General features: G+C 42.4%; 1 protein-coding gene across 2 annotated transcripts in view; it reads right to left on the bottom strand.

The window, feature by feature from the left end:
* Positions 1-16731, bottom strand: part of LOC145353104 (suppressor of tumorigenicity 14 protein homolog) — a 122022-nt gene that overhangs the window by 44277 nt on the left and 61014 nt on the right. For both annotated transcript variants that reach the window (XM_080203468.1, XM_080203469.1), the window contains 3 exons: positions 16498-16595; positions 6647-6750; positions 1369-1502 (listed from right to left, as the gene is read on the bottom strand). In XM_080203468.1, coding sequence (XP_080059594.1) covers positions 1369-1502; positions 6647-6750; positions 16498-16595 — 336 coding nt within the window. The remainder of the gene's footprint in view (positions 1-1368; positions 1503-6646; positions 6751-16497; positions 16596-16731) is intronic.

The following is a 16731-nucleotide window of genomic DNA, read 5'->3' as shown; positions in this document are numbered from 1 at the left end:
TGTTTCACTGGCGAAGTTACTACAGCTCAGTAGGAAATCCCCACATGTTCTAATTCAGTAATGTAAGCAGGAGCTGCCGAATTTCATATCCTCTTTAAACCATGAAGATCCTTAACCGTATTCAAATGGTTATAACCTCTCTTTCAACCAAAATGGGTGGGAGAGACATCAAGGCTTCAAGGGTTCTGGGCCACGCTGACAAATGGCAGAAGGAGGCTGGCCGAAGGCAAAGGAAGCCCAAGGTTTCCTTGTTGGGCTGAGAGAAACATTTCTGCTTCTTCCAAGCTATAAAGAATTTTTCAGAAGTTGAACAAATTAATTACCTGGGACTCTTGAGACCCAGCGTTTCTTGCTGGTGCGTTGGAAAGTGTTATGTTAAATTGTCAGAAGGGCTCAATGAAGCCATCAAACCCTGACATGTCACTCAATGCAGACACATTGAGAATGCAGCAGCTTACGCCTGGCTCCTGATCCCGTTCAGACAGGAAGATAAATCTGAATGCATATCTACGTCAACCAGGTTACTGTGTAAAATTATCATTCTTATTTTAAAATTCTCACTCCCCCTTCCCCTGATGATGTGTTTACAGGGCCGGCTGGAATTGACATTTCCCAGGGCAGCCTTATGAACATTGGAAATCAGCACAGGAGCAGCATGCACCATGGAGACTGGAACGAGGTGAGGCCAAGGTCCATCCTGGGAATGGAGTGAGGTGAGGCCAGAATCCAGGACGGGAACAAAACAATATCGGGTCCAGCCCAGGAGCAAGGGGTGAGGTTGATGAGTCCCCAGTGCCTTGAAACTAGAGAAAGGAGTGTACCAAGATAGAGCTGAGTGTGTCAGTATAGCCTTGAGTGTGTTGGGATAGATATGAGCATGTCATCAAATTTTATATCAAGTTCATTTCAAATTAGAACTATTGATGTCAAGTTGGAACTGAAAGCATTGAGTGTACATGAAAGCAAAAAATGATGTCAAAACTTTCAGGTACGGATGTTTCACCTGAAAACTCCTAATAATCATGTTGCTTTGTTTTCTGACGGACGAGATTCAAGTAGTATTTGCATTCCTTAATGGGCATGGCAGTTGAAAGTATCTGACATATAGTTGCATGTATAGGCTGAAACCAGACATGAACTGTCCATTTTTAATCCATCTCTCAAGTTTTTGCTTTAAGTCAAATAACTAAATATGGAATGAACAAAAGACTGGATTTAATAACTGACTCACTGGAGAACTACATTCTATTGTTATAAAATTTCATAACTAGCAAAGGGGGTTGAGAAAACCATGCTGATATCAAGCAGGAAATGCGAGGCTTTAAACACTATTTTTCGTTATTTACTGAGTTGGCTGAAAATGCTCACCTTCTTCGGGATTGAAGCTGCTATATTCAGCACGAAATCCACGGTTACTGTTATAAAAGTCGGAATGAAACTGAACGGTTAAGACATTAGAGGCACTGGGTACCACCAATGACCTGGAGTGTTCACCACAGTATCTGTATTAAAAAAAACAATCATTAAGCGTAAAAGAACATCTAGAAATCAATGTCTACCATATCACTACAAATAATATAATTAACAGAGATAACATAATTAGTCTACACCAATATCCTCTTTATGTTACTTTTATGTATTATATCAGATGATCATGTAACCAGAGCATATTGATTCATGCTACATTTTATTTATCATTTAATGTGTTACTGGTTAAACATATTAACTGAGTAGAAAAATGGGGCAAAATCATAATGACCTGAGGTGGATGATTTGTTAACAATCATGAAAAGATTGAAATAGTTTATGAACCATTGTTAAAATCCATCATTGTTATTCAGCTACACGATCTGGATTTTTGGTTCCAAGGCAGGTGGGCAGAATCAATAGAATTCCCAACTCGATGCACCCACCTCAAGAGAAACAGCCCGGGATAACAAGGTTTTCATTCTGGACAGGCTGTGTATGTACTGGATTTGTGCCTGCTGCTCCCAGAAACAGTGCAAAGGCAGCCACACTGGTGGCCGGATGCTGAGGCGAGCTGTTTATATGACCCACCTTGATGCCTTGGGATATTGTGATAAAAATGAACAAAAAAAAACACCCTTGACACCACCTCACATCCCAATTACTCCAAATGCACCAACCATGCCAACTTATGTCCCCACCCACACCTCCATTACCAGAGTTCCAAGAATTCTTAACCTGTGTCTGGTTGGTTTGTACAGAATCCAGGCTATCTGCTAAATTCGCAACTACATAAAGAATCCAATGTGAATATTGCACAACACATCAGCCATTACACTCCACTAATATAATGTCTCTGTATGCTAGGTAATTATCCCTTCCAATATTTTCAGATCCTGGAAAAGGCAATGGTGTGTAGCAAAGGAACACAATACTGTATCAGAGCAAATAGCATTCCACTGAGCTTTCCTGGAATCACCAGCCCGTGTGGGACATTCAAAGACTGTCATGTGATGATGGATTGAGGTTCAACTGGTTACAGCAGAGTATGCTTGATTCTCAGGGGACAGTAGGGTATTGTATGCCAGTATACACAGAATGGAAGCACAGCTTGTTTGAATGCTTCAATAAGCTGGTTACAGATACACAGTATAGTGCAAAGAATGCTGTAGCACTTGCTGTATGCAAAAGGGTCATTTGAATCTTCATGTATCTACTTCACAGAATGAATATTAACTTGTCTATAACGCAGTATATGGTGCACGTATATAGAAGCAGACTGCCTGGCATGTGTTATGTCTATCGCAGTTGCACAGAATGTAAGGACAGAATCTGAACATCACCACACCTATTTTTTGTGCAATGTGGAGGGCTGGGGAATTAAGTTTTACTCATGATCAGTTTTCCCTATGAACTGCACGAGCTCATGACCACTTCTGTGTGATCAGCATCCCTCAGCAAACCAGTGAGGGCCCATTCAGTGGACATTGACCACACATGGACAATGACTGTGAGTATCCTGTAGTGTAGGTGCCTGTTTAGCTAATTGTCTCTTTTTTCTATTCCTGCCACCAACAAGAAAAGGTGAGGCAGGGCACCAGCTAGCTCATCAGCCCCAGTCCCTAGCTCGATGAGGACTCAGAGGTTCCATCACTGTGTTCACCTGCATCTTCCATTAGCAGAGATACAAACACCTTGGTGGATCCTTATTTTAGAGCAGGCTAAGAATACCTATCTGATGAGCACTTCACAGACATGGGTCTACAGCAGGTGGAGTGAGTGTCAGCCAAGGTCTCTGACACTCAGATGGACTGCTGAAGACCAAGCAGCTGCAAAGACAGGCAGGGGAAATTCAGGCAGGGTTGTCAGAAGCTTTCAGCAGACTGGAACACTAGATGGAAGAGTCCAGCCATGTTCTCTCTGGTGTTATGGTTCTGGTATGCGAATATGCCAAAGTCACCAATGCAAGGAAGGGTAGAGACCCTAGTTCCCCACCCTCTCCCCCACTCCTCCTTCCCTCACCTCCAGGGATGAGGAGTTTCAGCTGGACATCCCAGGGGCAGTCACACAGAAATCTCCAAAGTTGTTCAGAAGGTCCAAATCCCCTTTGACTATAATCCCATCCACTTCAGTCAGTCTGGTCAAGTGGTAGGCCATCTGCCCAAAGCAAAAGACCCTTATCAGGCCAGGACCCCAGGCCTTGTTCTCCAGAAGCTGCCCCACAATTTCAGGGCATAGCAGTGAGTGGGCTGCCCCACATTCACAGTGGATGTCAGAGATGCACTTAGATGTAGTGGTAGAGTAGGAAATTAAGAGCTGACAGCACAATGGTGAAACACGTGTTTGTTCTCTATATATACTTTGCTCCTTTCTTTGTAAATATATTTTGCTGCTTTTCATAAATGTCTCAGGTACTGAATGGCACTTCCATGTAGTGCAATTTTCTGCAGTCTTTTAAGGATAACAGATGTTCCTACCACCCCCCAACCCAACAGTATCTCCCATTGTATCCCTCAGTTATATGTTGCCTCCCTCAATCTCAGCTCAGTAAATCACCTTTATGTCCACATAACCCAGATGAAGAAAGCCAGTTCCTATCCGAATATATTGGTTGGACAATGAATTGTGTCAGAGGATTTGATAATATGGCCTCCTGAGTATACTTCTCGGAAGATTATTTATAATCCTGATGCAGCTGCACTGAAGCCGTGTTTGTTACAGGTATTTATCAACGCCCACTTTGGAATCATTCCAACCAAATGCATTTTTCATTGGCCTCCATGTAATGACCGTCAGGTTAGGGTGACAGATTAATTAATCGTTGTGGACCATAGCTTTTCATGCCTGCCTGCAGCATTAACTCGTAACCACATTTACAGCTGAACATTATGATTTCATTAGTTCCCACTCTCCACAGACATGATGCAGAGCAATGAACGTAGCTTCCACTTCATGACTCCTGAAATACCTGCTCGATGACATTGAGTCTATGATGTTATTATATCTGTGTGCTTAGCTTCATGATGCCAGCTTTATTGTATGTGAGACTGCAAATTTACACCTGAAGGTTTGGCTACCGTGGCTTTAAGGAATCCCTGAGCTAAGTCGCATAAGCATAATTGACATGGATCTCTGAATGTGAGGAAAATCCTGGGCTTCCTCATACACATTGTACTCTAGTAGAATGAAAATGTGAAGACTGTAATGGGATGAGATTGAAGATCCTGTACATTTTTAGTATTTTGAGGGTACTAAGTTATCCTTAAATGTTGTGTTGCGACAGAGTGGGCCATGTCTCCCTAGATGCCAGGGCAATAATGGATGTGAACGTGGGAATCTCCTGTTGCATGTAAGATCATGAGTGCTTGTCAATGATCACAGGATGGTCCTGCTGAAGCACTCTCTTTGCACAAAGAATTGACCTAACTCAGAGGCTCACTTCCACGCTGTAGAATGGCAGATCACAGTGTCCTGAAGAACAATGTGGTCCTGGAGGCCCAGTATCAAGAAAAGGCCTAATCTCTAACCATGCATGAGAGATGGCCTTTGAAGAATGCTGCTCTCCAGATTTAGACAGTCCTCAGAGGGTCAAGCAATAACCAATGACTTACGATTTTCCTCTTTGAGGCACATTGCAAGGTTCCTGGCATTCTGCCATTGGTGAATTAATGTTTGCAAGGTGCTCCTGTCTCTTGAAGACTGCCATGGTTACTGAAATGTTGGTGCAATGTAGGAAAAGAAAGCAACATATTCAATTGGTTGAGATCTTCTCCCGTTACATGCTCCATAAGGTGATGGGCCTTCCAACCTACACAGTCCAAAGATGTGCGGGTTAGCTTGATTGGCCGTGCTAAATTGTTACTTAGCATCAGGAGAACTGGTAAAGTCAAATGGCCTCCTTCTGCACTGTAGGGATTCTATGAAAGGGTCTATGAAAGGATGAAGCCATTGTTACACACAATTACGACTATTTATTGTGAGATTGATGTCCTTCATTGAGTTGCTGAGCATGACAAAGAAAGTCTTAGTGTGGTATTTTCTCACATATTCCATAGATGCTGAACTCTCAGCGCCTTCCCCACCCACAGAATCCTCTGGCACTGCCCGGGCATGAACTTCTCTTCCCTCTTTCCCATCTCCCCCCCTACCCCTGGGGGCGGTGTACTTTGAAACTGTTCACCAATTTCCTGTCAGGAGTGTGATGCGATTCTCTCAACATGTCAGGATGAATGCATTTTCAATAACATTAAAGAAGCTCAACACTAATCAGGGCAAAACAGCCCACCTGATCAGCACCCCATTCTCAATGTTAAATATTCATGCCCTTCATAACCATCATATTATGGTTGCAGGGTATATTCTCTGCAAAATATACTGAAAGACCAAGTTTTCTTTGATGGCATTTTCTAAATCTGAGATCGCTATTGCTAAGAAGAATAAGAGCAGTAAATGAATGAGAACACTAACCCAAGATTCCCTCCAAGATACAGCATCCCTGACTTGGAATTTTTTGCTTTTCCATTTTCATTGTTGGGCCAAAATCCTGAAACCCCTTAACAGAAGATAGCTCACTGCTTTATTCTCAAGAGTACTTCGGGATGGCTGGACTGCTGGTTAGGTTCAATTCCCTCATCAGCTGAGGTTATTCATGCAGCTCCCACCTTCTCCCCTTGCCTGAGGTGTCCTGGTCCTCAGGTCAAATCATAACCAGTCAGCTCTCCCCTCTAAAGGGAGAACAGCCTTTGGTCATCTGGGACTACAGCAATTTTACCTTTATTGAGGGATGGACAATAAATGCTGGTTTTACAGTAGTGACACACATCGTATAAATGAGTAAATTTGAAGAAACCTTTGCTGTACCAAGTGCGTTCAATCATTTAATGATAACATTTGAAGATCTTTATTTGTGATAGTGGAGATGTCAGGAGGAGACTAAAGTGGATCATCCATTATTAAATTAACTTATTTACAACCAGTAAAATATAACTTCTCCCTCTATAATATTTCACAGCCTAAAAATTTGGAAGTTAATCCTAACAGGAAGAAGTGAAAGGTTAACTGTACCTGGAAAAGAACTAGTCTTAGTATAAGTCACTTAGAACAGATTCATTCAGCATAACATTTTAATGTTTGTATTAGCAAGCATGAAAAAAATGCATTGTGACTCATGCTCACACACCGTTTACCATCAATAGAAATCCAGTCTTTTTTGCAGTTTGGCTGCATGCCTTCCAACTTCAGAGTTGGAAACTGGATCCGGAGTCTCAGCTTTGGGTCTGGGACCTAAACACAAAGCAGAAATCATAGAAAATATTTAATTCACAAGAGTTTAGTAAAGCCTTCATTTCAGCAGTTAATGTTAATGTACTGGAGTGATGTAAGCCTAAATTTCCCATTGGTGCGCGCTTGCTATCAGATGTTCCTGTCTGTGTGGTTGACCTGATTTCAGATTTTATTTCCTTTTTAACCACCCAGTTGCAAAAGCAAAAGACATGAGATTATTCACTGGGCGGAATTTTCTCCAAAAATGACAATGTCATTTCTTGCAGGAAAATCAGTACAATTCCTGCTGGTCCTGGCGCTGTGATTCGCACTGCAAATTTTAAGCACTTAGAAAAAAATGTTTCCCCCTTCCCCTCCCCCAACATAAGAAACACTGCGCCAGGGGTGCAAAGCATCTGATTCGCTCACCCAGAGGGTCAGCCGAGCACTTCATTTTAAAGAGCTCCACAGCACTGGATCTCATTCAGACCAGGAGGATGGCAGCTAAAATACCAGATCCCAGAGGTGCAGTCCATGCAGCAAATGTTATCTGACAGCTCCGGGGAGGACACCGGATCCTGTAAACCCTTGGTCTCCTTCTACGCCTTCGAGCCCCCTGTTTGGCTTGAGCTGCCTCCAGCAGGCTCGAGGGGCTAGGTGGCCTACTCCTGCTCCCATTTCTTATGTTCAGCCCTTGAGCCTGCCCTACAGCTCCCTGGCGCTGCATGTTCCCTGTGTGTCTCCACTTATTGCTGCTGGAGTCTGTGCTCCTCCAGTACTGGTGTAAGCAGAATTGCCAGTTCCACCAGCTCTGTCCTGAGAACTCTCCGTAACCTCTGAGGACTGAGAGAAAGGGAGAGACAGACATAGTCGCATTGTATTCCATCTGGTTACCTTCATACCCTCTCCTCACCAATTCTGGAAGCAGCCAGTCCTATACCTTATCCCGGGCTACCACTCACTCACACGTCTGGTGCCCTTCCATCGGCATTGCTTGACCAGCTCTGGTTAATGCCCACAACTTTTCAGAGTCACCTTTGGCCTCCCATCTGGTTGCTCCACCTTACTTTCTATTTCACTGGGGTTCTGATAGGATGCTTCAGTGGTTGCCAATCCCTCATGGACAGGATCAACTGGACACATGTCCATCTTGAGGGCTAATGGATCCTCGATGACAGACACTGCTGACATTGGGCAATTATGCTTACACATTTCCTCTCGATCCCATGGACCCAAATGTTAACCTTGAAACATGAGTTTTCACCCACATCCTTGATTTTGAGATGTGGCCAGCTGACATTTACCCCTCCCCCTGCCCCCAAACCAAACACACCAGTCTGGTCAGCATGCTGCTTTCACTTTTGTGGTCTTGTCCGACAGCCCCTTAGGCCCATCTCCTTCACTTTCATCAGAGCCTTCCCCCCACCCCATGAGCCCCACACCCATAGCTGTCTCATGCCCCCATCCCAATAACAACTAACTAACTTGGCATTCATTTTCATTTACTGACAACACAGGCTGCAGAGTGACACAGCGCTCTGAAAACTTTTCAAAACACACAGGCTATCGGCTTCAGGACAACACACACCAACTGTATCCCCCAACCTGGAGAGGTCCCCCGCAACCACCACCACCCCCCAACCACCACCACCATCACCACCACCACACACCCCGCTCCCCTCCCCCCACAGCAACGTTGAATTGCCCTGCTTCCGGTGCTAGGCACTAGGAACTGTCCACCTTGGGCACCTGGTACAAGGTTGGCAGGGTTTGAAAAAGGTGCTCACCTCTTTCTTCTCACTCAGATGTCTGCCTATGTCAGATTCCTATTTATTGACTATAGCTCAGCCTTCAACACCATTATTCCTCCGAAACTGATCTCCAAACTCCATGGCCTGGGCCTTGCCTTCTCCCTCTGCGACTGAATCTTGAACTTCCTAACTCACACACCACAATCAGTAAGGATAGGCAACAACACCTCCTCCACGATCATCCTCAACACCGGTGCCCCACAAGACTGTGTTCTCAGCCCCTATATATACTCCTTATACACCTATGACTGCATGCCAAATTCCCCGTCAAGTTGATTTTCAAGTTTGCTGATAACACCACCGCAATGGGTTAGATCTCAAACAATGAATAGACAGAGTACAGGAATGAGATAGAGAATCTGGTGAACTGGTTCAGCGACAATAATCTCTCCCTCAATGTCAACAAAATGAAGAAGATTATCACCAACTTCAGGAAGTGTAGAGAAGAATATGCCCCTGTCTATATCAACGGGGATGAAGTGGAAAGGATAGAAAGCTTCAAGTTTTTTGATGTCCTGATCACCAACATCCTGTCCTAGTTCCCCCCGTGCCAACAGTATAGTTAAGAAAGCCCGCCAATACCTTTACTTTCTCAGAAGACTAAGGAAATTTGGCATGTCAGCTACGACTCTCACCAACCTTTACAAATGCACCATAGAAAGCATTCTTTCTGGCTGTATCACAGTTTGGTAAGGCTCCTGTTCTGCTCAACACCACAAGAAACCAGAAAAAGTCATGAATGAAGCTCAATCCACCATGCAAACCAGCCTCCCATCCATTGACTTTGTCTACATTTCCAGCTGCCTCAGCAAAGCAGCCAGCATAATTAAGGACTGCATGCCCTCCATCTTCCATTGGGAAAATGACACAAAAGTCTGAGATCATGTATCAATGATGTGGGTATGCCGGCGTTGGACTGGCGTAAACACAGTAAAAAGTCTGACAACACCAGGTTTTAGTCCAACCTATTTATTTGATAATATACTCACTAGCTTTCGGGGTTACCCCCTTCGTCAGGTGAATGGAGAGTTCCATTCACTCTCCATTCACCTGACGAAGGGGGTAACCCCGAAAGCTAGTGAGTATATTATCAAATAAATAGGTTGGACTAAAACCTGGTGTTGTCAGACCTTTTATCATGTATCAACCCACTCAAGAACAGCTTCTTCCCTGCTGCTGTCAGACTTTTGAATGGATCTACCTTGCATTAAATTGATCTTTCTCTACACCCTAGCTATGACTGTAACACTACATTCTGCACTCTCTAATTTCCTTCTCTATGAACAGTATGCTTTGTATAGTGCGCAAGGAACAATACTTTTCACTGTATGCTAATACATCTGACGATAATAAATCAAATCAAATCAATCCTAGTTTATTCAATCTCTCCTCATAGCTAATACCAGACAACAACCTTTTCTGTACTTTCTCCAAAGCCTCCACGTCCTTCTGGTAGTGTGATGACCAGAATTGGACACAGTATTCCAAATGTGGCCGAACCAACGTTTTATATGTGTAACTTAATTTACCAACTTTTATACTTGATGCTTCGTCCGATGAAGGCAATCATGCAATATGCTTTCTTCACCACCTTTTCCACCTATGCTGCCACTTTTAGGGATCTGCGGGCCTGTATTCCCAGATCTCTCTGCGTGTCAATGATCCTGATGGTTCTGCCATTTATTTTATAACTCCACCTGAATTAGATCTATCAAACCGCATCACTTTGTATTTGTTCAGATTAAATTTCATCTGTCTTCTCTCCGCCCTATTTTCCAGCTTATCTATATCCTACTGCATTCTCTGACAATCTTCATCATTATCCGCAACTCCATCAATTCTTAGCATCATCCACAAACTTGCTAATCAGACCAGCTATGTTTTCTTCCAAAGCATTTATATGTATTACAAGCAGCAGATGTTCCAGAAGTGATTCCTGTGGAACACCACTAATTACAGACCTCCATTCAGGAAAACACCCTTCCACTGCTACACTGTCTTCTATAGCCAAGCCAGTTCTGAATCCATCTAGCTAGTTCACCCCGATCCCATGAAATTTAATCTTTTGCATCAACCTGCCATGAGGGACCTTGTCAAAACTTTAAAATAAAACTTCATCCTGTGGAGCCAGAAGAAGCAGAAATCATAGAACCCTACAGTGCAGAAAGAGGCCCTTCGGCCCATTGAGTCTGCACCGAACACAATCCCACCAAGGCTCTACCGCCATATCCCTACATATTATACCCATTAATCCCTCTAACTTATGCATCCCTGGACACTAAGGGGCAATTTCTTAGCATAGCCAATCAACCTAACCCGCACATGGGAGGAAACCTACACAGACACGAGGAAGAACGTGCAAACTCCACACAGACAGTGATCCGAGCCAGGAATTGAACCCAGGACCCTGGAGCTGTGAAGCAGCAGTGCTAACCACTGTGCTACCGTGCCACCCTAAATGCTCACCCAATGCTACAGGAGTCATAATTCCCCTCTATCCTAGCAGCTCGCTATCAATCCTGCAGCCCACTCCACATCTACCTCTCAGGATTACCTTGATAACAGTGATGGCTTCACTCAAGGCAGCAGCCTGTGGAGACATGACTAATATAAGCAAGTCACATTGAGCATGTTGATGAGGTCCAAGGGTCAATTTCGTTTAGGCACAGGCTGCTGCTGCAACATGTCTGGCCCTGCAGACCAGAAACCTTTAATATCTGGCCTCCAAATTATTGTCAGTCGGTTGTGTTTTGTTTTGCATCAGTTTTGAGCATGAGAAAATTGAGTGTCAGGGAAGACACACAGATTGATTAAGAATGGTTTGCTTGTCTCTGACAACCTGTAGGCAACTTCCCAGCTTCAGTGCCTGGATACAACTGGCAGAAACCCATCGTATTGCAAACCTCCTGAGGGTGGGAGAGTTTCTGTAATAATTTAGATGGGTACCCTTATCACTAAGAGTGTATCCCAGGAGCTCACAGCTAAGGGGAAGGCTCCTAAATCTGTCAGAACACCCACGCTGGAAATTTGTAATTTGAAGCTCACTGGTCCAGGCTGAGTCCCAAACTTAGACTCTGAGGTGAGCTCCATTACCACCTGCTGGTGGGCACTTCTGTCACTTGGTGTACCATCTGAAAATACCTAGGAGGCTTCTTCCTCACCCACATCACTCAGACATGGGCCACACTGTGCACAGAATTATGGCAACATGGAACTTGGTGCATCCACATCCTGGTCTAATTTCTGGCCGCTGAACCACTCTTTCACCGAACTTATAGCAGAGGTGTGCTAACTTTGCATGACATTATATTTGTCAGGGTAATGTGTCAAATTACCGAATACAAAGCGAATATTTTGCAGCAATCTTTTAAAGATTGAGAAAAGTGTTGACATTGCAAGAGAGTAGAATTAAAATATAATTTTGGTTAGGTTACCTGGTTAGCAAAATATTTCATCATCAGGGTCTCCAAATTGAGCCCTCGATGTATTAAGTATCTGAAACCAATATTGCATTACAGGTTATAGTGCATTAGTCAAATTACAACTGCTCAAAGAAAATTAATTCCATTTGGGAAATCCACAAAAGATTAAGAAAACCTTTGATGTATTGAATTTCTAATCCTTATGTATCAACAGACTCAGGTGGGTCTTTGGCAGTGTTTGGAGTTAACCACATAAAACGGCAAAGGAGGTTTTGAAATACTGATTGGCAGGTTTTTTAAATCAGTTTTTCAACATATAATTTTGTTGCAGAACTACTTTAAAACTGTATGAAAAAGACGCGGAGAAAATTACGTTTATGCTTGATTTCGAAAGGAACTGTGACCTCTTTGTCCTATATAACTGTAGTTTGTCCACACCACGCAGAACTCAGGAAAATGGACGTATAGATTTAGAGTTACTTGGAATAGCTCTGTAGTTTTGAGGCTTTTAACAAAAATACTTCATCTGAAACTGTAAAAACGCTGTCCAGCCAGTTACCACCCACAGTGTTTAGCCCCAGACTTAGCTTCCCCTTTGGAAAGGCTATTGTCTTAATGAAGAGAGCTCAGGAAAGGAGAAGACTCATATGTCACAATGAGTCACATGATAATGTCACTTCCTTTTGCTTTGTAATGTAGGACATGTTATGGAATACTTTTCTCCTCAAATGCCCAGTGATAACTTCAAGCATTCCCAGGTAGAATGTGCTTTACAACATTCAGATACAGAGGAAAAATCTTACCCCTCCACTCAGTAACATTCTTCAAGCCCTTAGTTCAGAAGAGCATCCTCAGCATCAATTCTGACATTCATTAACTAGCATTGAATTACGTGCAGTTGTATTCCATAAATTCGTGCCCATTCAGATAGTGCTGCTGGAGTTTCTCTGGGTAGTGTTCAAGGCCTAACTACCTTCAACTTCTTCATCAGTAACCTTCCCTCCATCATAAGGTTAGAAGTGAGATTATTCACTGATGATTGCAGTGTTTAGTGTATCTGACACTCCTCAAATGCTGAAGCAGTCAGTGTCAAGCAAGATCTGGACAACATTCAGGCTTGGGCTGCTAAGTGGCAAGAGTTGTACCTGACAATGACCATCTCCAACAAGAGAGAAACTAACCATCTCCTCTTGACTTTCAAAGGCATTATCATTGCTGAATCCCCACTATCAACATCTCCAGAGTTACCATTGACCAGAAACTTCATTGGACCAGCCATATAAATACCATGCTTATATGCGAAGTCAGAGGGTGCTAATTTTGCCACATGTAATTAATCTTCCAACTCATTAACATTTATCCAACAACTACAAGGCAAAAGTCAGAAGTGTGATGGATTTGACTAGATGAGTGCTGTTCCAACAACACTTGAGGTTCTCAACATCATGCAGGACAAAACAGCCCACTTGATCAGCACTCAGTCCACCATGTTAAATATCTCTCCCTCCACCGCCAGTGGCAGCAAGCAACCTACCAATCGCTAAGCCTCTTTTAACAGCATCTTTCAAATCCACAAGCTTTATAACTTAAAGAATAGAGTAGCGGATATATAGGAGCACCATGCCTTGCAAATTGTCAATATTTTATTAATCACATTGTTAAGATTTAAAAGCAATTATATTGTTAAACAGCTGATAGGTATTTGTACACTTGTAATGGGAATGTTTACCCTGCCCAGTGGGTACCGCAGGGGCTGGGGTGCTTTACTGATCTCATGAATCACATTTTAATTTGATGTTTCTAAGTTTCCTTTCTGACTCTTTTGCTGCAGTGTCCATTAAGAGAATTTGTTGATTTGATCTTGTTAATTTATCCCCTTTACTTGTTAATTTGTTTTAAATCAAAATACTATGGAGAAGATTTGGTCTTCCATGCCCAGTGAACATCACAAGGGCTAGGATGTTTTATCGATCCCTTTAATCACATTTTAAGTTGAATATTTCTTTAATAATTTCTTTTTTGATGCAATATTCCTTTAAGGGGCTTGTCCCTTTAATTTGTCTCTCAATTTGTTAATTTGTTTTTTTACTTGAAAAAGTATAAATGGAAATGAGCCTTCCATGATCAGTGGGCACTTTGGGGGCTGGGCTGCATCATTGACCCCTAAAATCATATATTTTTGTTTGACTTTTGAATTATCTTTGTGATTTTGTCTTTTATATTGCCGTTTCCCTTTAAGGGGCTGCCCTTTTAATTTGTCGGTTTCATCTTTTGTTCATTTTTCCAATTTATTTGTGCATTAGTTCAATTCAATAGAATATAAATGGAAATAGGTCTTCCGCGATCAATGGGCTATATCAATGGGATTCAGGGTGTATCACTGACTTCCACAATAACACTTTGATTTAAGATAAAGGCAAAATACTGTGGATGCTGGAATCTGAACCCAAAATAGAAAAATGCTGGAAAATCTCAGCAGGTCTGACAGCATCTGTGGAGAGAGAATAGAGTCAATGCTTTGAAACGTTGGCTCTACTCTGTCTCCACAGATGCTGTCAGACCTGCTGAGATTTTCCAGCATTTATATTTAGTTTGTTAAGATCCTTTAAGTTTTTTGTTACAATTTCCCCTTAAGGGATTGGTCACCTAAATTGTTTTATTTAATTGGTTAATTTGCCCTCTTTTTGTTGATTGGTTTTATTGAAAAGAGTATAAATGGGGATAGCTGGGACACTGGTCTGTTGGAGTAGTGTTAATTGTGAATGAAGTCAACAATGTCTTGTCTGCAAACAAAGCTACTGTGGCCTAGTTTTTAACTTCACAAACTGGTGTGAATCCAGTTAATACAAGTTACCTTACAAATCATACACATTTCTGATTTGGAATTATAATGTCATTCCTTCATTGCCACTGGGTAAAGATCCTGGAAGTCCATACCTACAAGCATATGGACTGCAATAGTTCAAACTAGCACAGACCTCGAGAACTTTCTCAAGGGCAATGAAGGGTGGACAATAAATTATGACCTCGTTAGCAACATGCGCATCCCATGAAAGATTTTTTAAATGCCTGTTTTAGAATGCAAAAGCTAACTTTAGAAACAACTCTTACATATAGAAACCAGAAGACATTTATCTCAGGAGCCTTGGGTGATTTTGAATCTCATCCTTTTGGTGAAAGGCCAATAATTAAACTGCCACACCAATTGGTTCTACTTTGAGAATGCTTTTCGATACCACTTATAGCACTGGTTTGTGTCTTTATGAAGAAATGAGAAACAGTTTGCCAAGCATAAAATGTCATTGGTGAGGCCGCAGCTGGAGTACTGTGTGCAGTTTTGGGCGCCGTACTTACGCAAGGATATTTTGGCCTTGGAGGGAGTGCAGAGGAGGTTTACTAGGCTGATACCGGAGTTGAGGGGGTTGAGCTATGAGGAGAGGCTGAATAAACTAGGCTTGTACTCGTTAGAGTTTAGAAGAATGAGGGGAGATCTCATTGAGACGTATAAGATGATGAATGGGATGGATAGGATAGAGGTGGAGAGACTCTTCCCGCTCAAAAAAGACAGTAGGACTAGGGGGCACAGCCTCAAGATAAAGGGGGGGCGGTTTAGAACGGAGTTGAGGAGGAACTTCTTCACTCAAAGGGTGGTGAATCTCTGGAATTCTCTGCCCGTTGAAGTGGTGGAGGCTGCCTCGCTAAATATTTTTAAGAAGCGGGTTGATGGGTTTTTGATAAGAGAGGGGATTAAGGGTTATGGGGAGAGGGCGGGAAAGTGGAACTGAGCCACGACAGATCAGCCATGATCTTATTGAATGGCGGGGCAGGCTCGAAGGGCCAGATGGCCTACTCCTGCTCCTATTTCTTATGTTCTTATGTTCTTATGTTCTTATGATTGCTCCGCCAATCCTCTCTGGTAATTTGTCCAAGTGGTTAGGTTCATCATATAAATCTAAACAGTAAGGCAGGGGACGTCATGGCTGTACATGCTGATGGGATTTTCCCATCCCACTGTTGTGAACGGATATTTGGCTGGATGCCAAATTCTCTGACCTTGCTGCAGTGGGAGTGTGGCATGGACAGCCAGTAAGATCACACTCTTGAGTGTCCTTAATCAATTGAGAACAACCCTGGTAGCGACCAGGGATCATTTTACCTCCACTAGAGCAAAATAAAAGATGAGTTTAATTTTTTGGATCAATATTTTGGTGCTTTCCGTGCTATTTTAGAGCGGTACCAACATCACTGTTAAAAGAATATGCAAAAGAATACAGTCTTTCAGGATATGAAGGAAACAAGCTAGTAGTAAGTAAACAGAGCAAATTAATATTTTGATCCTATTATAACAAAGCAGGAGACTGAAAGATAGGAACAATGTGAATAAAACCCACATAAAACAGGTACCCAGTGGAAGCACTCCTCCATTGCCATTGAAGCAATAAACCACAAACAACCACACAACTGAAAGTTACATGGTGCGATTCCAATTATATATAATCTATGCATAAATATTTGATAATGTTTATTTTACTCACTGTAATTGTCCAAAGGCAGTTGATATTTGGAGGGTAGTTACTGGGATAAAATGGGGAGACCAGTGAGCCATTATAAGCTGTTATAGTTCCACCACAGGCTAAAAATGAAAAGCACAGGAATAATAAACACATTTCAATTATTCTGACTTGCAAAATGATTTATGGATATTTCTTGCAGAGTAAATAAAAACTTCCAAATCATACTGCAGTTAAACATCATTGACTTTTTTTTAA

Source organism: Carcharhinus amblyrhynchos, chromosome 15, assembly GCF_965287045.1.
Source record: "Carcharhinus amblyrhynchos chromosome 15, sCarAmb.v2.hapA, whole genome shotgun sequence".
In the NCBI taxonomy this organism is placed as follows: Eukaryota; Metazoa; Chordata; class Chondrichthyes; order Carcharhiniformes; family Carcharhinidae; genus Carcharhinus; species Carcharhinus amblyrhynchos.
This window is presented reverse-complemented; position numbering and strand designations above follow the sequence as displayed.